The 24,874-nt window shown below is 41.1% G+C and overlaps 1 protein-coding gene across 2 annotated transcripts; it reads right to left on the bottom strand.

Annotated features, from left to right (window-relative positions):
• On the bottom strand, nt 1–23,939 carry syngr1a (synaptogyrin 1a). Of its 2 annotated transcripts, none has more exons than XM_076265903.1 (4): nt 23,646–23,939; nt 10,102–10,339; nt 3,164–3,309; nt 1–210 (listed from the first exon to the last, which is right to left on the bottom strand). In XM_076265903.1, exons 1-4 carry the CDS (start codon nt 23,739–23,741, stop codon nt 1–3), a joined length of 690 nt encoding a protein of 229 aa, XP_076122018.1. In that variant the 5' UTR covers nt 23,742–23,939. The 2 variants fall into 2 exon arrangements, with proteins under 2 accessions (XP_076122018.1, XP_076122019.1); XM_076265904.1 differs by lacking the exon at nt 1–210 and adding an exon at nt 423–2,260.
• Nucleotides 23,940–24,874: the final 935 nt, after the last annotated feature.

The following is a 24,874-nucleotide window of genomic DNA, read 5'->3' as shown; positions in this document are numbered from 1 at the left end:
TCAGTAGTCTTGGCTCTGGTAGCCACCGGAGCCATCGTAGCCCGCATCAGTGTTGGCCGGGGCCTCCATGTCAGCAGTGTAGCCGGTGTACTCCGTGCCAGCAGGGGGTGCTGCATTTGGATCCTGACTGGGGTCGGCGTATTCCTGGTTGAAGAGAGACGAGTCGGCCCCCTGTTTGTACTTCATGAAAGCCAGGAATGCCTGAATAGCCTTCAGACCGGGAAGAAGAGGAAGGAGGGATGTATGATGAAGGATGGGGAGGAGAGGAGAGCAGACCAGAGGAGAAGAGAAGAGAAAAGAGGAAAGGAGGATAGCAAGGATTTGATAGCAATAGGTTGCAATGGAGTAGAGTGAGAGGGCATAGAATAATTTTAAATTAAGAGAATTTGTAAAGGAAACCAGCGATAAAGTGGTGCAATGAATCAGTGGCAGGGCGGAGGTGATAGGGAGGGATTGGAATTGGAAGAGTGAGGGAAGGATAAAAAGACAGAAGCAGAAAGAGTGAGATAAATTTGTTTGATTAGTGCAGAGGATTACAGGCTGTTAGTCCGCTTTAAGTCGGAGGTGTCAAGACAAATGAATGCAGACATTGCAGATAGCCTACACACACACACACATACACACTCAAAAATGGACATAGAACTCAGAATTACAATACGACTAATTAGACATAGTAGTAAAAATGTTTGGGTTGTTTAATACACATACAGCAAATATGAATGATCTATCAGTATAAACTTCCAAACAGATACCAGAAAAAAAAACACTTACACACTCACACACACATAACTTACACAGACATTGCTAATTGTGTAAAATGTCAAGCACAATTTGACATGATTCAAAGCCAACAAAGTCATTTATAAAATTGGGAATTGTAATGGAGTTTCAGTGTAGATGTATAACCATACACACAAGCTCATAACTAAGGCACTTCAGATGGAGCTGAAGACTGAATTCTATACAAGACCACAGGAAAAACAGGAAATTAAAGGAGAAGGCAGCTAGTGCTACACTCTGAGGGCATGCTCATGGATTCTCTGTTACGGTGAGGACACTGAACTTAAGATCCTCCCTTTCTTCAGAGCAGACTTGGTTGAGTTCTTAAAGATCAGTGGTTGCTGTCCACATAGGGAGAACACAGAGCAACACTGTGGCACATGCACTGGTTCATGGCGGGATCCGATTCAGGTGTTTCCAACAAACACACTGACATGTTGTCTGGGGTCACAGATGAGAGGCAAACAATGTCACACAAGACCTGTAAAGCAACCATCTCTGCCTCATCACCAGCACTGAGTTGATGACTCAAGGCAAAGTGTCTTATGCATAACAGTTACAACACAGCAGTCCATAGAGGTATATACCTCGATATTATGGTATTAAAGAAACAGAACTGACAATTTTCAAGGTGACCATAAATTGTTTTAGATTATCTGGCAGTCTACTGTAAGTTGTGTGCTAAAAGGATTTTAAATCCTAGTTCATGCATTCAGTCCATGGATACACAATGTGCTCAGGTGCTTAAGAAATGCAAAAATAGGTAGATTTATCCATGATACATATCAAAAAGTCATCTGATTAACTTTTCAACATAAAACAAAAGGAAACCTTTTAATAACCCCAGTAAATTGATATTTGAACCATTCACAGTAGTTTATAAACAGGTTACCTGTTACTGTATGCAAAAGAGGAGTAAACATAGTGTAACTGGTTCTTTGCTCTACACATAACCTGTCTATTTGTTTAATAATGCAACCCTGTCCAATGAAATCAAGTGCCTAGCTCTCATTAACCAATGAGAGGTCAAATAATCTTGTTACCATAGTTTCATACAGACTGTGAGTGAGAGATAATGACAGTGCTTTCATGAACTGGTATGTCTGAGTGTGGCGTTTTTTGTGCATAATGCTGTATATGACCACTACTGTGTGCAGATCTTGTTATAAGTGTGTGTGTGTGTGTGTGTGTGTGTGTGTGTGTGTGTGTGTGTGTGTGTGTGTGTGTGTGTGTGTGTGTGTGTGTGTGTGCGTGCCTGATTGTGTGTGTGTGCATGTGTGTCTGTGTGTATGTGTGCATGTGAGTATGTTTGTCTGTGTTTATGTCTGTGTGCACCTGTATGTGTGTATTTGTTATTTGTGGTGAGACTATGCCTATGCTAGACGAGAGGTGAAGAGGTGTTTGGGGTGAACAGTTTGTTGTACTCCTCTTCAAACGACACTCTTTTTAGCCTCTCCAGGCCCAGCAGTGATAGTGCCCCCTGCAGAGAAACAGATTTGCCAACGCTAGTGTCAATCAAAGCTTTTCCACAGATACAGCGATCCACCTGAGCACTCCATCAACCTCTAATGCAACTATAATAAGAGGGGAACTAAGGTTTAATGCAGACAGCGTTCAGATCGAGGACCCTGAAGAGGCAACAGCAGCCAATCACAGAATGGAAGAAATGGGTTAAATATGTTGGCTGTGGCACAGCAAAGAGTTAAAGAATATTCCTTTTAGATGAGGAGGAAATAAGGAATCACCACACCACAAGACAGAAAGCAAATAAAAACAAAAGAAAAAGAAGCAAATTGTTGAGCAATTGTTGGGCCTCCTTCATGATGCAGATTAGGAAGAAAAAGATAGGACAGTCATTTGTGTGTTAGGAGATGATAAATTAAGTTAATAAGCCTAAATAATTGAGTCATACATTATATTGAGAAACGTGAGATTAATAGAAGCACAGGTGACAGTGAATGCAAAACTCTCAAGATGAGTCTCGAAGGTTGAGAGACAGAGACTCAATAGCAAACACAGGCAGGAATTGAGTTGACAAAAATACAGACACACATACAGACTCAATACAGGAGTGAGGCATACATGGGGCCTTAACAAGACCCATATTATTATAATCTCTAAAATATTATAATCTCTAATCCGACCTCTATCTATTGGGCTTTGTTCTTTCTAAACCAAATGTTTAGCACCTGTCTATTAGGCATTCCAATGTGTGTTTTTTCTTACACCTACAAATAATAAACTGAACTTGAATACGACTTAAACTCTTTGAAGTGCTTTGGGGCATTGTCTAATTGTAAATGGTGCTTTGTAAATGAACGACATTAATTGAATTAATTGAATGTTTAGGGTGTAATTTGAGTAAGGAGGAGGCTGTACAGACCCAGGTGAATATGGAGAAGAAGGCAAAGGTGATGGAGGCCCGAGCCGCATCTGCCCCCTCCTTCAGTGGGTTGTCCTCCTCCTTAGACATCTGCCACTGGTTGGCCAGTAAACAGAAACCAACGAACCACATAAAGGACCAGAATGCTAAGGGAAGGAGAGGGAAGAGAGAGAGAGAGAGATTTGCCATTTAATGTACACTCCTTGAAACACTGATGTGAAAACACAATTTTCAAATTGCAAATAATTTATAGCTATCAGTACATGAAAAGTCATAGCTAGAGAAAGAGAGAGAGAGAGAGAGACAGAGAGGTAGAGAGAGAGAAATGCCACTGAACTGATCAAACCAACAAGCTGCAATCTCCCTTTTAAAATCATATGTGTGATACTGCATGCTCTTGATAACTCTCAATCAGCCCATCCAAATCCCTCTTGTATGCAGATTCAAGTGCTTTTCAGTAGGTGATGTTAACCTCCAGGGGGCGCAGTTGACTGTGAAATGGATACTTGTGGTACTGTAGACCTGTTCATAATCCCTTCACCGTATCAATAAAAAAACAACAGGAAAGGCCTATTCTGCCCTGCCCTGTCTGTAATAAATCACTGATGACTGTTGCTAATCCCACCGGAAGTGCATCAACAGCACAGGATTTTAACAAAATCATATTCCTTGGTCCACTTTATATTATTGAGTCTAAAATTACACCAGCTTATTACACAGTGTATTGAACCACATTAATCACAAATGGTTCTAGCACAGATTATTATGCCAAGCAGCCAAGCGGCGGTCATATAGGTTTAGTCAGATTTCTTTTTTTTTCTTTTTCGCATGGCCAATTTTCCGTCAAGGATTCCCGTGACACTGAAAGACCGGGGTACACGAAACCTGGTGGGCATGTAGCCCCACATGGATAGCATGGAACCATCGTTTTTCGTTTTGATCTGTAGCCCCCCCGCTGAACTGGACCCCTCGAAATAAGGGTAGGGCAGACAGTTTTCTGTGAATATCTCGAGAACCGTACGGTTTAGGAGGACCACCTTTTTTCTGTATGTTGATCTTAAGGGGCCATGTCAACCCATTCCATAACCACTCATTTCATGTATAGCGCCACCTAGTTAAAAACAAAAAAGTAAAAATGAGGTGTTGTAATCGCAGGTATCTGTGACCTAACATGGTCAAAACTGCACGAAATTGGAAGTGTAGGATCATTATGACACACTCTGAATGCACGCCAAGTTTCGTGGAATTCTGTTCATGGGGGGCCATACAATAAATCCATTTATGTTACTGTACACCAACTGGCCTGTAGGTGGCCGGACACAGTTTTCTGTGAATATCTCGAGAACCGTAGGGCCTAGGAGGACCACCTTTTTTGTATGTTGGTCTTAAGGGGCCATGTCAACCCATCCCATTACCACTTATTTCATGTATAGTGCCACCTAGTTAAAAATTAAAAAGCAAAAAATTAGGTGTTGTAATCACAATATGACATGGTCAAAACTGCACAAAATTGAAAGTGAAGTATCATTATGACATCCTCCGAATGCATGACAAGTTTCATGGGGGCCATACAATAAATTAATTTATGTGTACATTTAGTGACCGTACACCAACAGAGTTTTCTGTGAATATCTTGAGAACCGTAGGGCCTAGAATGACCAATTTTTTGCGTCAGTTTGCCTCCAGGGGTCATGTTAACCCAATCCATATGCACACATGAGCATAACCAGATATTCACACACACACACATACATTCACAGTAATCATACGTATGACACATACACACACAGTAGACATATGTACGCATGCATGCACATGCACACAAACAGGCACACACACAGGCACACCCACAAGCACATGCACGCACACACGCACGCACACACAACACACACACACACACACACACACAAACATAAACACGTACACGCACACATGCACACAATTCAAGAATTTCTCAGAATTATGAACAGGCAAGATGGGGGTGGGGTTGTATAAAATGTATTTTACATGTGAAATCTATGAACTAATCATGTTTTGGTACTTGTTGTCTAGCAGATACCAGTGAGAATTGAGTGTGCATAATGCAATTCAGTGAGACAGTTAGAATCCTATATGCCTTTCACCTTTTGTTTTTAGCCTGCAGCCAGACCAGCAGATACCCTAACTTTGCTGAATTACTGAAGCTAAGCAGGCTTAGTTTAGCCTGACGTCGTCATACTCAATTCTAGTCAGAATATGACTCTGATACTGCTCCATTGGGATGTAATTATGGGGCATGTTTCAACTAATTGGATAGACCTAACCAATCAGAGCAACGAAATAGCTTACCGTGAGGTGTAGGAAGAAAACACACGAGCCTTCCTTCTTCTCCACAAATGCCTTAACGTTGTTTTCTGGTCTTTTGTAAAAGTTAGTGCTGTCAGTAACTCCTAGCCTAGGCTACAACACTCATTAGCGAAATCTAAGAGATAGCCTACGTAGTAGGGTAGGCTATTAGGAAAAAACTGATAGCCTATATCCCGTCAGTTTTTTTAAATAATTCTGTTGAACACTGATATGCTACAAACATGTTAAACAGCTGGGAAAGGCTGTCGCAAATCCCTCAAACAGGTGAGGTGGTCAATCAGAGATTTCAAACGAACGAGGGAACATGTCGCAATGCAACAGCGCTGTTTTCCCTTGATGAAAGTGAAACCACGAGTTTTCCCACATCTCAACTTTGGCCAAAGTTTTCAGAAGTTATCGTTTTCAGTGATAAAACCTCATTAAATAATATGCATTTTCCATATGGGGTCTTAAAAGCCATGTATCCTTCTAGCCACAGCGTTTTTGTTTCAAACATACAGTAAGCCTAATCTAAGCGTGCTCAGATGATGTGGGGCAATTCCATGCAAAGGTCATCCTTACCATGGAAAAAAAAGTTGTGCATACGCAAATAGAACTGTTGTTAAAATCTTCATTTAGGTCTATATTTTATTGTTTGTAACTGATCTGATTGAATTTGATGGAGAATGACACTCTTTTTACATCATAAATATGATGTGCAACTATACAGAAACAACTTTTTTTACATGGTAATATTATACATATTTCAAAAGTGGATAAATGGACCCAATGTTCAAACAAATTGTGTCATTTGACAAATTCCAGATTGACAAGGGAATAGTGGAGCAATGTTTGCCTTTAAGAGCACAACTCCTTACATTTGTAAGGCTTTTGTTTTTAAGTCAGCAAGTTCCATGGCCATGTCACATCCATAACGTTTTATAGGAAAAGTTTATGCTACACATACAGTGTTGATGCGACAATGTCCATAGTGTCTGTGCAAAGCTGATTTATATCAATGTAAAGTGTGATGACCAAATTGTGCCCCTTTCTTACTTTTAAAACCTTTAATGGTGCGTTATGGATGTGACGTTATGGATGTTACATAATGTGAATTTACAAGACCGGGGACTTTATTATACCTCAAAGCCGATAAAACGTCTGTTCTGGTGGCATGTCAGTTTCAACGCATTTCAACTTAGTGTTTACAACTGACATTTCAAAGATTATTAGGTTGATCAAAACCACAGGGAGGCCTTGCCTAACCATTAGCAAAACAAACATAATATTAAAATACCTCCAGTGATTAGCCTAGCCATAGCCTATTTTCAAGTGGCCTAATAACGAAAATCTGAGCGATTATCTTCCTGTAACTGTCATACTAATGTTGTACAGTAACTGGATTATCGTGTTAGCTGGTGAAGATGGCTGACTTTGCAGCTGGAGTTAACATAGCAACCTCCTTCTGTTGCAGATCTGCTCAGCCTGCCGTTCACGTCTGCTTAACACAGTTTAATTTTAAATGTGACGCGATATGACAGCATTTGAAGTGTCAGGTCCTCTGTAGCTAATACCCACAGAGTAACATGAGTAAGGGCAGCAATAAACTAGATGTACCGCATAGCGGTACAAAATATGACCGCCTCTCAGTCCTGCATATTCTCTTCAAATTTGAGGATTTCTCAGTATTCAGAGGACAGAGGTTGCATTAAAAGTTATGCAAATTAATTCACTGATACTAATTTTGCCCCCACTCTAAGGCATTTTGTTTACCAATATGAGTCCAATTGTCACATCCATAACGCTGGAACTACCCTGTGATAGACCAGGCACTGTTGCTCACCTGTCCATCATCGTAAAGCCCGATTTGATTGGTCCGCCCGATTTAGGGCGAGCATACTTCCTCCACAATGGAGCAATGCCAGACTGAACTTCCCGACCTCAAATGTTGTGGGCGGGACTAAGTTCGGAATGCACCCAGGCTAGGCTTAGTTAGTACTTGGATAAGAAACCTCCTTGGAAGAGTAGGTTCCTGCAGGAAGCGGTGTTGGTGGCTGGCCAGTAGGTGGCACTCTTCCCTGTGGCCAAAAGCCACCAAACAAATATCAATCCCAATATCCTATTGCAGTGACAGGGACACTGTTCTGCAGGAGATGTTTTCCTTTGCATGAATGTTAAACACACGACACGCACAAACACGCACACAAACACATAAACACACATACAAACACACACACATGCACCCACACATACAAACACACCTACATACACAAACACACACACACAAACACACACACACACACTCACACACAAAAAAACACACACAAAACACATATACAAAAACAACCACACTGCAGACACTCAATTACAAACACACAAAAAAGGAACAAAGTAGGAAATGAACACAATTTGACAAGCGTGACTTATTTTTCTGGAAAAAAATGTGCTGGACTGGGCGGCGGTCATATTTTGTACCGCTCTGCGGTACATCTAGTTCAAGCTAAGGAACCCCTAGGCCATTACATTTTGCATTCCTATTGCAAATTAAACTGAACTAGTACAATCGAGAGCATCCTCCCCAACTTTGTTACAGTATGGTATGGCAACTGCTCTTCCTTTGCCCAATGCATCATCGGTTCCTCACTCCATCAAAGACTGTTCTCACCCCAACCACAGACTGTTCACTCCACTCCCCTCCGGGAAGCTTTACAGGTCTCTCCACACCCGAACCAGCAGGTTCAGAGGAAGCTTCCTCCCTAATGCTGTCACCCTACTGAACAACCAACCAACCAGCATATTGCATGTTTCTGCTTTTTTGCACTTCTGGTTAAATGCAAAGAGTATTTTGTTCTCTCTGTATACTTGTACTCTGCACAATTACAATAAAGTTGAATCTAATCTAATTTAATCTATAGCCAATTAAAAATTATACTTCCAGCACTGTCTTATTTGCACTGATATAAACCAGCCTTTTAATAATGTAAATGAAATTAAAGGACAATTCCGGCACAAAATGAACCTAGGGCTTAATAACACATGTGTACCGAGTTCGACCATTCGCTGGGATTTATTTTCATGCTAGTCGAATGTGACCAGTTTTATTGCAAACCGCTAATTAGCGTTTAACGCTAGCCTTCGGGGCACACGTACAGTAAAAAGAAATCGCTATTTCTATACCACTAACAAGGCTCAAAATAGCACCACACTTACACAGTAGCATAATGAGGGTCTCTACATGTAAACCGAAGCATTGAGAACTTTGTAAGTGTACAGGCAGTTTATTAAAAAGAAACACATTACCGTTCACGTCTGGTTCACATATACAGGCAGACGCCTTGGGAAAACAGAACTCTGGGATGTGAAAGCGGCAACGTTCAAAAGCCGAGTTAAGATCAAACGTCCAGATAAAATGTTCAGATCTTGAGTTTTCGATCGTCATATATTTCATTTCCATTCATCACAGAGTTCCCAAAATCACATATAAGGTGTGTTAGAGTGTCTAGTTTCGTAATTAAAAAAAAAAGCTAAAAACGTAATATTACGTTTTTGGCACTCAACGCATGGGAAGGAAAAATGTAATATTACGTTTTTGGCACTCAATGAGTTAAGAGCTAAATTAAAAACACATTTGAGTGAACACACTTTGTCAAACGCTGTAGAGTAGTGGTTTATTGATCCAGACTAAACTTAAGCTATTCTCTGGATGTCTGCCCACCCCCAGCCACAGGCGGAAGGGCATCACAGATGGCTTCACTAGCCTATGGGAAGGTAAGCTGAACTCTTAAAGAGTAAGGACTCCTCAACAAAGAAATGAACACCTACTGGATTACAGAATAATTATCAAAGAGGGACGGCGTGTTTGAAGTAAATAATATAAATCACTTGTCATGTTTTTTTAGTATCAAGTGCACTCTGCTTTTATCATGGCTCTACACTTCCTGAGACAACTGCTGGGAACTTTCAATACATGTGGCAATAGGTAATGTTAGGTACCATGGAAATCCAGAGTTCTCGCGAGAGCACAATTTGAATTGTGTCTGCAAGAGACTCTGGCAATGAGTAATGATGCACATTACTTTTGCCCCTTGCATCGCGGGGAACCAATCACATCGGTGTATCTGATATAGGCGGGCCAGAGGCGAGCTAAACAGCTAAACATTGGTCGTAGTGTTATCCAATTGCGTCAAAGTCCAGAATCATTCAGAGTAAACATTGGTCTAGTGTTATCCAATTGCACGCAGTGAGATTTTCAAATGCATGCTTGGTGCCGCCCCTCGAGTTGGGCCATTACCTTGTTCGTGGCCAGACCCCTAATCTTTCTAGAATACCAGGGTCTGGATTTTCCAGGCTAAATGTTAGGTACATTGTTAAGTGAATTACTAAACCAGTCCACCTGAAATTGTTCAGTTCTTGATATTTGAAGCAGTGCTAGCTAAAAACTATGCACAGTGATAGTCAGATGATACCAAAGGACCTGTACACAGACCCCTTTCAGGTGGTTAGAAATAATCACAATGAGGATATCAACATAATACAGATACTCTTTTCTCAATACAATGGTCTGTCATCGAACAATTGCAGTGACAAGGAATCCAAAAGTGTTTCCTACTCACCTGAGACACCGATGTCTGCCAGGACGGCCTTCTTGCGGTCCTTGACACTGCTGATCTGGGGGAAGTAGATGTCCAGCGCCAGGAAACCGGCGCTGCAGAGGAACGTCAGCGTTCCCATGCCAACACCATAGTTACAGGCATTCTGGTTGCGGTTGAAGATGCAGTATTCTTCAATCTCGTCCGGTCGGTTGACGTAGCCCTCATTAGCAATACAGCCAAAAATGACTACGGAGAAAAGCTGTGGAGAGTTGAAGACAAAAGGGAAGATGAAGAGAAAGAGAGAGAATAGATTGGGAGAAAAAAAGAAAAAGAAACAACAGAGAAAGAGAGAGTGGGAATTTGTACTTGTTATGTTCTTACTTATGATTTGATGAGTATGATTATATTCGTACTTGTTATGTACTCTATCAGTCAAAAGTTTGGAGACACTTAGACATTTCCATTCCACTCCATATAGACAGAATACCAGCTGAGATTATTTGCATTGTTTTTTAATCAGGGCAGCAGTTTTCAGATTACATTATGTGCTTACATAATTGCAAAAGGGTTCTCGACTGTTGTAGAAAGAAAAGGCTGATCTTTAATGCAATATTAAAAAAAAAAAAAAAAAAATTGCCCATTATTAGCAACCATTCATCCAATGTAGCAAAGGCACTATCTGTTTACTAATCTGATATCATTTTAAAAGGCTAACTGAGAAAACATTGGAGAACCCCTTTTGCAATGATGTAAGCTCATAATATAATTTGACTGACAGTGTTTATCATGTTTGTGTACAATGGGGGGACAATCTATATATAACTTGTGTTAATGGGTGTGTATGTCGTGTATGGTTGTGCATGTGTAGTACACATATTATCCCTCCCTGTGCCAATCTGACGATATCACACAGTGTGTGTGGGCTTTCCTGGCAAAAACTGCCCTCCTGACATCTGGCCTCAGCAGCTGCCACTTAGCGTGTGTGTGTGTGTGTGTGTTTGTGTGTGTGTGTGTGTGTGTGTGTGGGAGGCTGTGAACAATCTTCAGTTGACACAATCCCCTCAGAACCCTCTCATCACAATGAAAGTCAGGCTTGTAATGTAGAAATAACACTGACCAATGTCACACAGTTATTATCAATTAACAATAACCTGACAACAAAGCTACAGTTATTTGTAAGAGCAATACAACTAATTACCGGTATACAGGGGACCTGTCACCTAACTGATACCACCTGTACTGCCAAGCATGGTGAACAGAGCAGACATGTACAGTAAAAATATTACACAGACTCAGATCACCTCTCCACAGACAAAATTAAAGAGACAAATCAAGTACTAGTACACTACCTCCCTTCTAGACACTGGTTTGGTCTCACAGTTCCATATTGAATGTGTTAATTGCATATGTTTTAATCTATAGGTCTGTTTAGTTAATAAGCCCATGGACCCATTAACATTTTATAATTTACACCAATATCATCCTCAATCAACTACTCCTGTTTGTGATGGCAGAGAGTTAGTGTTTTTTTTGCTACTGTCATGACTGCACTGTATATAGTTGAACTGTAAGAGGAGAACCTACAATAATAGAACCATAACTTTTTTTGTATGACCAGTGCATGTAAAGAAATTGACAATAAAGCCGACTTGACTTGACTTGATAACTATTCCTTATGGCCTTGTGTGTCCAAGAGCAATTTGTCAGTGCCTCTTCCATCACTGACCTAAACACATGGAGTAGAGGGGTTACAGTGGAAAAAGCTGCCACGATCAGTGCACCATCTACATAACAAAGTATCTGGCCTGGGTCCAGAGCCACTTGGAAAAAACTGTCAAAACATCTTTTCTCTGGTGAACGGCCAATAAGAAGGCTTAGTTTTAGTGAATCTGGGTGACTGAGAGTTGGCTTGCCTCTGATATCATGTCAACATCCCGTGAAGAACAAAGAATATATATATATATAGGTCAATAGTTATAACTACAATTACCAATTTACCTCTGTTGTGTTATTCCGCTATGTAGGATTTTAAGGATTTTAAGTCAATGTAATTAGCTAAATATGGTAAATGTTAGTGAGAGATAATGAATGCTTTTATGAACTGGTATGTCTGAGTGGTGTTTTTTGTGCATAATGCTGTATATGACCACTATATTACCTTGTTATAAGTGTGTGTGTGTGTGTGTGTGTGTGTGTGTTTGTGTGTAACTGTGGGTACATTTCCTAAAAACATTCTGATATCATCTGCTGTCTCTTGACATTAACCCATTGTAACTTAACATGGATCATGTGATGTCTCTTGCCATTAATCCATTACAAGATCCACACAGGACAATTGAATAACTGTGTTAGGAACTTCAGTTACTGTACATGTCAACAGATTTCAGCAGATTTCAGCAGCTCTAAAATGTTTCAGTGTCCTATATTATTAGCACAAGGTACTACAGGTCAGCTACCAATAACTGATATTCCTGAGAGCTCAGCTGTGGGTCACACCGATTGTAAGAGTGACTCAGTAGGAACTCAGAAACTTCAGAGAAATCAACAAAAAACCTTTGTAGTCTACACAAATATTTATGTACACACACACACGCACACACACTACAGCAGTCCATCGAACCCTATGCCCGGATCTAGCCATGCGTCCACCTTTCTGACATGTGCCATGCAACAAAAAACACTGCTTAAAGGACAAGTTCGGTATTTTACACTTAAAGCCCTGTTTTCAGATAGTTTATGATTAAATTTAACGTTTAAGATTGAAATTTGGACACATGCTGCTGTCCTGAGAATTTTCGGTTTCTGTGGTAGCGCCCCCCCTCCACAACGCTGCATAGGTGCACTGGAACAATCCTTCCTAAAACGCATTAAACTTTTGTTTACAAAGACGTGAAACTCCCCGAGTGGTCAGGGGTGTTCGCTGATATGCTCACACAAAAATCGCTGCAAAAGATGCTTTCCAACAGGTGTTTTACCATGCGTTGTAAAACTGTGGAGCTATTTTTCCAAACGCCTCACACCCGTACATTCTTCCGTACATTCACCCGTACATTCTTCCGAGAGCTTGAATAATAGACACTCCAGCCCAGCATTTCATTGAATACACAGAAGAAGCAGAAGATCGCTGTCTTGAAGTATTTTGCAACAGACAGCTAAAAATTAGGCGATTTTGTGCAGTTCCGAATTGCGGGAAAATTCGTAGCAAAAAAAGTTGTCACAGACTTCCTTTCAACGATCCAGAAAGGCTAAAGTTGTGGCTGGAATTTCTGGGGTTGGATGTGAGCACACCTGTTGAGAATCTGCAGGAAAGCTGATCACCATGTCTCTGCGGTCTGCATTTTACTGAACTTCGCTGGAGGTCGAAAGAAATCGCCCAAAAAGCTCTTTCGCCTGAGAAATACAGCGGTTCCCACATTACCTCCTGGGACAACAGAGTTGGAAGAACTTGGGGTAAGGTTGACATTTTGTAACGTAACGTTTGTAACAGGCGGAAAATGAACTTATTTGTTATGTCCATAACCTGTCATGTTCACATCATAAGCCTAACACTAACCCTAGCCTAAATGAATAATTTGGCTACATGATTTTGTACGTTTACTATTTTTTTGGCTGTGGAACTTTCATGATGAAAACGTAATGATTCACGTAGGCTATCATTCACATTGTGCATGTTCCAAGACATTTTAGCATTAGCCATGGTTGGACGTGACAATAATTTGGATAGCGTAGTAGCCTACGATACCACGACTGCATAAGACTACAGAAAGAATACAAACAACCCCATATCCGTTTCCGGCAGCAGAGTAATACCATACCTCACAGCACATCCAATACAAGTCAATGGAGTTGGACAAAAACTACGATAAAACCTGTTGGAAAGAATCTTTTGCAGAGATTTTTGTGTGAGCATATCAGTGAACACCCCTGACCACTCGGTGAGTTTCACGTCTTTGTAAACGAAAGTTTAATGCGTTTTAAAAAGGATTGTTCCAGTGCACCTATGCAGCGTTGTGGAGGAGGGGGGGCGCTACCACAGAAACCGAAAATTCTCAGGACAGCAGCATGTGTCCAAATTTCAATCTTAAACGTTATATTTAATCATAAACTATCTGAAAACAGGGCTTTAAGTGTAAAATACCGAACTTGTCCTTTAAGTAGCACTTATGAATACAAAGTGTCCTCCACAGGGTTTTGGAGTGCTATACAGACGCTACACTCACCACCCATGACAACGCTACCTCCTCAACAACTTTCTTGGAGAAACTGAAGCAAATTTTTGGGGTGATTTTTTTTGCCCCTTTGAGTTCACCTTTTTGAAGTGTTTTTCAGTCTCACTTGTGATCACCCTAACACACAGACTACACATACACATACAATAGACAGCCATTTAGCCTAATAATTCACTTAATATGTTCTTCTTGTTCTTCTTCTTATTATTAATAATAATAATAAATCTATCCTTGAATGATCATGAAGGGTGTTTTGATGGTGTTTGATGGAGCATAAGATGGCAGCGGGACTGTTGTGTCCTAGTTGGCACGGCATGTGTGGCACCTACACCTCAGGTCGGTTTGCCCTACATGCCCTCAAAAACACTAATGGTCTGGATCACAAGGCTCCTGCGTCTCGCTGGAGCATGAAAGCGGGTATTGTGGAGGCTACCACGTGGGGTCCTGATCTTGTGATCATCAGCAGGGAGGCCTTTCATGCTCCACATTACAGCCTGATGGGATTTAGTGCATTTACGTGAATGTGCACTTGTGTGTGTGTGTGAGAATGCTTGTGTCTGTATGTGTGTGTGTGTGTGTGTGTGTATATGTTATAGAGAGAGAAAGAGTGTGTGTGAGAGAAAGAGATTTAATGAGAAAGGGAATGGGGTGGTGTGAATGAGAGTAATTGAATCTATACGCTATAGATTACCTAATTAGGTAGTGATGGCGGTGTGTGTGTGTGTGTGTGTAGGCGTGTGTTTGTGTGAGTTTATGCATATGTGTGCACAAATGTACGTGTGTGTGTGTGTGTTAATTTGCATGTATGTGTGTGTGTGTGTGTTTGTGTGTTTTTGTGTGTGCGTGTGTGTATGTGTGTGTGTGTGTGATCAGTGCATGACTCAGGAGCTTGCGTTTTTGAGTTTCCAACCCTTGGCTGTACAGTGGTTCTAACTAGGATGTGTTTGTTTTTAGTTAGGTCAATGTGACAAACATTACGCATTACACTCCAGAAGAGGCAACAGCACCTGAATAGTCACCGAGCCTCATCTGTGGACAGCTGAGAAGGCGAGTAGTACATAGTTATAGGACTTACTCCACTGACTGAGATTCTATGATAAAAGATCATCATGAGAATGACTCATACAATGTTAACTTATGTGAAGGACGAGGCCTGGGAAATAGCCCTTACTAGCAGTGCCAGCATATATTCCACTTAGTCTACTCAACCTAGTCTTGTGTATGAATAGCAGATATGAACTTCAGTACAGTGCAACTCTGATATACTTTAAGCTAATTATGGTTACATGATTTACAAAACAGAACACAAAAATTATTGCCATGGTACTGAAGCGGTACTGTCATGTTCTCCTGCATCTCAATTTCTCTCTGTCTTCCTGCAGCTTGACTGCCACTTCTCCTCTCCTCCCCTCCCCCACAACCCTTCTGTTTTAATCTCTGACCTTGTGCTCACTGAGAGAGAGGGGGATAGAAACAGTGTGAGAAAGACAGACAGAGAGAAAGAGAGAGTTGGAGTAAGGGGGAAAGGAAGTGTGAGAGAGAGCTACACTACATGTAACAAAAAACAGGGGCAGAAAATGATTAAAGGAAATGAGAAAGCAGAAAAGTTAGAGAAAGGAAGTGGGGGAGAAAGGGTGATGAAAAATGGTGAATGAGGGACTAAGAAGGAACGAGTAAAGAGCAGGAGAGCACAAGAGGAGAGAGGGAGTGAGAAGGGCAGGAGAGAGAGGGTCAGATTCTCTGAGTCACAAGACTAAAGGCCCTCTCCCTCCATCTCTCTCTCCACTCTCCCTCTATCCATTCCTCCGCCTCTCCCTCCATCCCTCCCCCCTCTCTCCTTCATCCACAGTGATCATAGCTGCACTGACGTGTTCATGGCTGGTACATGCGCAGCTACATTTCCAGCCAGTTACACACACACACACACACACACACACACAAATACAGAGGGAGAGAGAGTGAGAGAGAGAGTGTGTGTGTGTGTGAGAGAGAGACATACTATCTATGCTATCAATCTTATACTGATTTAAACCTCCAACAGTGGTTTATTTAATAGCTTTCAGGTAACACAATGTGGTTATTTTACCTTAAATGATTATGTTGATGCAATACTGGCATATTGTAAGGAGAATGGAGTCTCTGACATTGTCAATGTGCTGGTATTGCACTATATAACAGAGATGGGTACCCAGAAAGTTGAACATTTATGAAAAAGGGGAATTCGCACATTGTGTTAACTTTAATGACTGAGAAAAATAACATTCATATTCACTGACAATCATATTTATTTTTCAACACCTGCTCTGGTCTTTAAAAATAGTCCAATATTCTGGAAAAATGTTGTTGATATTTAAGCTGCACAGCTGCTTAAATTACACCTTTCTCTTCCATGGTCCTAGAGTTACACATTGATTGGCTGGAATAATCTATGGCTCAGAGGAAGCCATGTTGTTTGTTCCCTATTCGCACAGAACCAGGACTGTTGTTTTGAGCATAAACACTCAAAGGACAGCTATGATTATGGGTGATGAGGACCAAACATCTAAATATAACCTGTATTGGAATTGTGTATTGGATTTTAATCATAGACTGCATCTTGGGTATTGGGTACTTAACAGTTGCAAACTACTGGCACACTGTTGGACCACACAAATTGATGTTTAACACTGTGTGCAGCTTTAAAATCTTGTTCTTCTGTCAACAGCCAGTAGGACAGGTCGAAGCTCTGAAATGCTCTATTGACTGCATGGTCTCAGAAAAGACTTGGCGTCAGCAAAAGAAGTGTGTTGCTCAGTCTGACACACTTGCCTTGGTCTCCGACAGAAATCAATACCCCCTACCTCTCCAACCTGTGTTTAGGTGTTGCTCAATGTCTTCACTAGGGTTATGTTGAAGTCTTTTGTTCACCGGAACATCTTTTCCGAAATTGACAACTATCTTAGTATTTTGTATCATCGCAAGAATGAACAATGATTGTATATTCCAAAGCCATATCTTCCAAATGGTTTAGCCTTGGTATCGCAAGTGATGGTAAACTGCTGTTGATGTAGCTCCATTAGTGTGGAGCAAGAAGCCAACAATTCTTAGGAAGCTGAACATGCAATAATACAAATATACAATATCCTACTTGTACAGAGAGTCAGTCAGGATAAAAGTGCCAGATGAATAAAGTAAATGGAAAATGGAAACTCAGCAACGATATTTTTTATAAGTCGTTTTCATCTGTAAACATTCTATATACAACAATCTATATAAAAGCCAACCCTTAGAAAGGGTTTAACTCTTCCTACACAATATGATATTAACCCGTAATCCTATAGCTGTTCCCCTGGAATTCCAGGAATTCAATTTCTATATTCATCAACCAAATATTATGTCATGAGGATAATCAGAAAATCACACATCACAATCTGCATTCTTTAGGTGGTTTATATAATGGCTGTGTTCAAACTATAATATCTATAGTCTACAGTACAAATGCATGTGAAAACACAGATGTTATATGATAGCCTTTAGCATGCTACCTAAATGTGTAAAAAGTGATATCAGGGCTTACTGTTACATACAAAGCTCAGTATATCCAGTCAAGGTAAATAAGTATCTTGAGGATTTAAAAACATGAATATTTCCAGTCAAAAACTAAGTTGCTGCACCTTAAAGCGACACTATACAAGAGTTTGCTAATCCTGAGACATAGTTATTGCCAACTACTTTTATCATTTACCTTTCATCATAATGGTACTGGCTATGGTCAAGTGAGAAACAGATAAACACACCAGCTGCGGAGGCTATTCACCATGCAATTCTGTGCTCCAGGACAGAGCACTCCATTAAAAGACAAGAAAAGCTGCCACACCAATGACATTGGGAACTATTAACCTAAAGACACCTGTCACCTAAAGGCACCATCATGCCTGTAAACTCTGATCAGTGCCAACTGGACTGTTGGCAGTATGTAGCCTACATGCTTTCTAGTCTGGGCCTACTGGTTAGGGCTTCGGACTCGTAACCGGAGGGTTGCCGGTTCGAACCCCGACTAGTAGGAACAGCTGAAGTGCCCTTGAGCAAGGCACCTAACCCCTCACTGCTCCCCGAGTGCCACTGTTGATGTAGGCAGCTCACTGCGCCGGGATTAGTGTGTGCTTCACCTCACTGTGTGTTCACTGTGTGCTGAGTGTGTTTCACTAATTCACGGATTGGGATAAATGCAGAGACCAAATTTCCCTCACAGGATCAAAAGAGTATATATACTTATACTTATAGTTATATTAGCATGCTAGTCACAGTGCTTTGTGTTTTCCACAGTTTCGTAAAAACATACAAGGCGACTAAAGACTGGAACATCTCATTGTCCTCTCACTCATTTAATCTAAATGAAAGGGCAAAGTAACAGGGCAGGAAAATGAGGCTTCTAGGTGGCTGTAGAAAATGTATGTCTAAAACAACACAACTTGTGCCAAATCAAATCATAATTAGTCAAGCATCTGTGATTATACAGCATGTACCCAAAAAAGTATCGTAAAGGTGCAGTCAGCAAAGTCACGTTTGTTTATATTTCATATTTACAATGGTTAGCATTTTTTTGGACACTTTGTCCAAACAACATACATTATATTTTAACCAAGGACCAAACAAAACACACCAGAGAGGTAGCTCACCCCTCCTTTCATACTCCACACAGGGTTTTGTTTTCTGTGCTGAATGTGACAAAAAATGTCATGGGCTTGAAATCATGTACAGTACAATCGCTGACTGCACATTTAACATGACAAACATGACCAACCATGAACAACATGGTCTATGTAATTTAAGAAAATGATGCAAGAATTCATTTTTGAATTTTACAATGAGCATTATTAATGTGGATTAATGTAGAAACTGCCTGGTGAATAATCATGATGAATGGAATACACTACCCAACGCGAAAAAAGGAACGCGACTCTGACCAGCACTTCCTGGCTTTTTCGCAGGCAGATAATACGTTGTGGTGGTAGGCCTACTGTCTTACCCTCACTCATGATAACTTACGTTGAGAATTCTCATGGTACATCTACCTACAATGTGTACAGTTAGAAAAATAAAGAGAGAGAGAGAGAGAGAGAGAGAGAGAGAGAGAGAGAGAGAGAGAGAGAGAGAGAAAGGCATGATAACAGAAAGCGTAAGGACTTGGCTGCATTCAGCAAAGCACAGTCTCTATGTGATACCAGCCAAGGCAGAGGAAACAACACATTGATCAGTGACAACAGCACCCCCCCCCCTCCCCACACACATACACCAGAGAGACATACACACACACACACACACACACACACATGCACACACACGCACACATACACATCCCATGAATCACCAACCAATATCCCTTGACAGATTTGCACTGCCATGATGTCATCATGAGAGAAGGACAGAGGGGGTATAGAAAGAAAGTGGGAGATTGACTGAAGTGCATTCAGCTTTAAGTACTCAGCGCAGTGCTGATTGGCTAGTCAGTAGGTGATGCAATGTGCTGATTGGCTTTTCAGAAACGCTGATAAAATTTGTGTCTGTAAAAAAGGTTTGTAGTTTTGTACATCCAGCGTTGCACACGAATGATGGATGTTGCACTTCTCCCAATTTCTGCCTAATTGTATGCGCAAAGACATAAGTTCCTTTATTGCCTGTAGCTATAAAGCTGTTCCACACACGTTCAAACTAAATCCCAGTTAGCTGGGAAAGAATATGTGAAAAATCATGAAGATTGGGCACTTTTGGTCACAACATGTGATTTTTGACACTATAGTGATAGTGACCTGTCCAATCAACAAAGAAAAGCATACCTTGGAGGTAAAAATATGGGTCTAAGGACCTGAGTATTTTAATGTGACTTTTTCAGAGATATTGACAGTTTATGAGCTAAATATGACTATAATACTACATGGAAATGGACTTAAAATAAGAAGAACATATCAAAATTGGATTCCTTGTATCAAACAAAGTAGAGAAAATACATTATACAACAATTTAAGACTAAAGGAAGCTGAGATATAACCTTTTCTCTTTTCGGCGGGGGCCATTTTGGATTTTATGGATAACTGCCACTAGGGGGGCCACCCATAGACAGTAAAAGAAATGGACGAACAGACTCCGTCGTTCTCAATGGGAGGGCACTGAGTCATTTTTCAGTTGGTCCCCCCAGTACTGCGCAGACTCGCACTTAACTTCGTGACGTTAGCCATCGAACTGAATCTTGTAACTCATATGATAGATACACAGAAATTCTTCTCACACTTCCTTCGTCTTCAAAGTCATCAAAGTTAAACATTTATTTATGTATTATTATTAATATCATCCTTACAAGTGATATCGAGTTGTGTTAATGTTGAAACTACCACACATGATCATCTTCAAAAACAGTCATGGTAAAACAAAACAAAAAAGTTATAGCTTCTAGCCTTGAAGCTAATCTTCTTTCCACTTTTCTGACCTACGGTCAATCCATCGAAAACCTCTGAAATGATTATCGTTAGACTACCTAACGGTAAAACTACTGTTTTTCATTAGGTTTACTTGCCTCTATGCTTTACCTTAACATACAATGCTATTGTAGGCTATAGCTCACGAGTTTCCGTGCTGGCTGGACTACGCTTCTTATCCAAACAATACGGTTATCTCCCTTCAGTGCGTTAGCTTCCCTTCAACCGGACATGCTAAACATTCTTCTTACGGGAACCTAACGTTACGTACGAGGTAATTGAGTCTTGTTTTGCCTTTTATTGTTTATGTAGATAACACAGAAGCTAAAATATCGGCACATGATATATGTTATATGAAGTTATGGGAGTTCAAAAAAATCCTAAATGAATGGGCGTTCTATGGGGTTAGCAGAGAGTTGATAACCACCGCTACATCGATGCTTCTACTTCCGGGAATTCGCCTGCCCCCTTGGGGCCACCCCAACTTGTATCCATGGATTTTTGAAAACCTTAGGCCTATACCTAACACCCTGCCAAAAATCAAAAACTTATCCAGAAGTGCCCAATTTTCATGAATTGCATCCTAGCTAAGTGGACAAATGTTTTTCACATGTGCACAAAATATATCTGCAGGTAGGCCGATTTTTTTTACACACAGACAAATTAATTCCACAGCTACAAAACGGTTCTACACATGTGCAAATGTGTGCTGTATCATTGAAGACCATTTTTTTTCGCACATGCACAACATATTTCTACAAGTATAAAGTTTCTGTGCACAAGCACAAATTGTTTTATACAGCTGCAATGTACTTGCCTGGAATCACAATCACTACGATTAAAGCATTAAAGCGAAAGTTTTCTTGGTGTTTTAAGCCCCCAACATTGTCAGCGCTGCCTGGAAGGCGCTAGGGTTAGGCATGGGCTAAGGTTAGGGTTAGGGTAAGGATTAGGTGCCTTTAAGTCAACGGTGGCAGCACTGCCTGGAAGACGATGTTGGGGGCTTAAAACACCATCGAGCAAGTGAAAGAGAGACCAATAGAGCCATGTGATACCAGATGCACAAGATCAACTGAATAAAGAGAAAGGACAAAACGTAACTGTAGTGACCACTCCCTGGGATGAAAGATGCTCAGGCCTGCTTTCTGTCTGCATCCCTCTCTGTCTCTTTCTGTTCTAGGATCCCACCCCCACCCCCTTCAGGAGCATGTTCTATCTTCCTGATGAACTCAGATGGTTGTCATGCCAACACAGCAGCTCTCAATCAGCCAATCAGCAGCCAGATCAAGGGGGCCACCTCCCTCTCTCTTCCTGTCGCGTGGCGATCCGGCAGATTTCCTCTCTTTGGGACGTCACACCTTAGCAGAATAGTGGTAGAACCAACACAGAAGACTTTCCCTGTTGTGCTCTCTCTCTCTCTGTTTTTTTACAGCCAGACACAAAATGACTAAGGCCTAGGTCCCCTTCATGTTCTCTGTTTGAACTTAATGTTATGCTACAAAATGTGCTCAATGAAGTTCTATCAGAGAGGGTTAACGTTTGTAATCAAGGATATTTGGTTCTATCATAGCAGCGTGAATAAGTCAAATAAAATTATTTTCTTCAGCTAAACTGGAGTGGAAACCTAATGTTCTGCACAGAATGCTTTCTGAGCATGCGGACTCTTTCATGTGCTTCATACTGTAGCTGGCAGAGCAAAGGGAACAAGCCAATCAATAGAGTGTTTCAGATAGAACCATCTAGAGGTTCCTCTGAGGGTAATTAGGGGGAACATGTTCTAAGAATGCAAAGCAGCCCAGTGCACAAATTGGCAGATGGCTAAACACTATTTCTGGTGTGCATATAACATGAACATCAAGAGACAGTTACTTAAGTTTATTTTTTTGTGGTCATTTGCTCTATTAAGACATAATTTGTTGAGAGTAGTGGCCATTCTACTTGGAGCAGAATATAATGGGGTACCATCTCATTGGACACATCAACTTTGACACCGTACCTACTTCGCCTATCTTGCTGGACAGAGCAACATAGGGCTGAGAGGTATGTCATTCAGCACAAGCTCTTCCAAGCCTTCTGTGTTGGACCGCGGAGATATGCTGCCTTCGTGTAACGTCTTGGCCTTACTAACCTTTTAAATCTAAAGCGGGTCTTTCATTGGCTGAATTAAGCCCGAGCCCTCAAGTGGACAACGCCTTACCCGTTAGCAACAGGATGAGAAAGGAGAGAGAAGTACATACATATTGCCACATTACAGGTGCACGGATCAGAGCGACGTAGGCTACAACTGTGTGCATGATTACTGGTAACAGATTGGGTAGAGTAAGGTGCGGCGCGACCAAATGGCTCACGTGAGCGTGCCAAAAATAGATAGCCTAATCTCCGTTTTTCTCTACTCTATCTATTCCCAGCAGTTGTCTAATACAGAATAGAGAAAAGTGAGCGATTATTTCAACTCTCAGAAACGATAACAAACCAAACAGCAGCAACGTCCCAAACAACGAATAAAATAGATCCTTCTATCAGATGCCGGGCGAAAAAGCGTCCGGGGTTAAATGAAAGCGGTCACTTGGCAGCTTGATTTATAGATGCTATAATACAGGGTAAATTGTGTTATTGTATCTAATTTACAAAAATCGTATTTTTCGATATTAGCCTGCTCCTAAATGCAGACACGAACAGATAACAAAAAAAACATTGGTTGACCGGGCGCCACTAACCATGCTAAAAATAATTAAATTATGCCACTACATGACTTTCTGACGCACAACTAGTGCAGAAGTGAGTAGTATGTGTCGGATGGGTTATATGACCGAGTGCAGATTCATTACTGGTTACTTTATCCCCGTAATCAGGTATCTGATATGTACAAGCAATGGAAACTCACCCAACATACTAGTCGGACAATTGTTTGAGGCTGCTGAAAGAACGTCAAAGGGTCAAATGCTCCACCAGCCTTGCCTGCTCCGTACGCCTGCTCCATCCTCACCGGCGGTTTGTGGTCTCCACGCCACCTAGTTTCTTAAGACGAGTTCCGTAGCGGACCTTGGATAACTGACCTTGATGATACTTCAACTTCGAACGCTGCAACGAAGATGAAGGTTGAACAGTTTCCTTTACCAGTCTAACTCCGATAATCCTCTGTCCCACGACCAGTTACTGTTGTCCTTCTACACTGATATATCCACTTCCTTTCTCTCTTCTATTTCTCCCTGTTGGTCCCCCTCTCCCAATTCAAGGGTTGTTAGGAAAGTAAACACGTATCCTTGTGAGCACGAGAACGCGCATTATGCTGTCAAGCTTTTGACGCGCACGCCTGAGTCCTACGACCAAATGCACGTAGCCGATACACAACTATAAACGCGCTCCCGTTGCGCTCTAGCGCGCGCCAATGATTGCCGCAGTAGCAGTTTGTGAATATCGCCGATATACAATATGCCTATTTATACAGTTCAAAACAAAACCGGTGACTTTCAAATCATAATTTTTAAGGATAATGCGAACCAGTCAATCAACTTAGGCGACCGGGTGTTCAGGCAAAAGTGTTCTGGTGTTGTTCTTTTCTTACAAATGAATGCTACCCAACATAGAGCCTCGGTAGATGGTTGATTAAACGCAACTTATGCACAGCATTTTAAACTGCTTGACACTCTTTCGGTGTCTTATTCTGATGTTTTGTGTTATGCGTGCCATCTGGCGGATTAGTCCACTACACTCTAAGTAATGTCCTCTGAAGACATGGTCGTGTATTTTAATATAATTTAAGCATACAGACAAGACACGGAGTACCTCTAATTTTAATGAGGCAATAAGACAAGCAAAGACTATCAACATAAAATCTAGGTGAAAAGTGCAGGGAGACAGTTAAGTCAAACATTAAATCCTCTGCTATGTTCTATAAAGCATCATGCATCTTACTGTCTTCCATGAAAACGTTCCTTTACACTTCACAAGTAAATCAGAAGAAGCATTTATTAAAAATACATAATTCTTCAACATCATAGTGTTGGTCAATTCCCAAACACATGACTCAGAAGAGCCATCTACTGGTAATGCAGCATAGCAAAGGGCAGGAGTGTTATTCACTGAGGCTCTTTTTGCACGACTGCAGCGGTT

Source organism: Alosa pseudoharengus, unplaced genomic scaffold (genome assembly GCF_046254945.1).
Source record: "Alosa pseudoharengus isolate Yale_2024_CS ecotype anadromous, Long Island Sound unplaced genomic scaffold, YU_APseudo_1.1 YU_APseudo_1.1_scf_4, whole genome shotgun sequence".
In the NCBI taxonomy this organism is placed as follows: Eukaryota; Metazoa; Chordata; class Actinopteri; order Clupeiformes; family Clupeidae; genus Alosa; species Alosa pseudoharengus.
The sequence above is the reverse complement of the archived record's forward strand: the minus strand, read 5'-3'. Positions and strand labels throughout refer to the sequence as shown.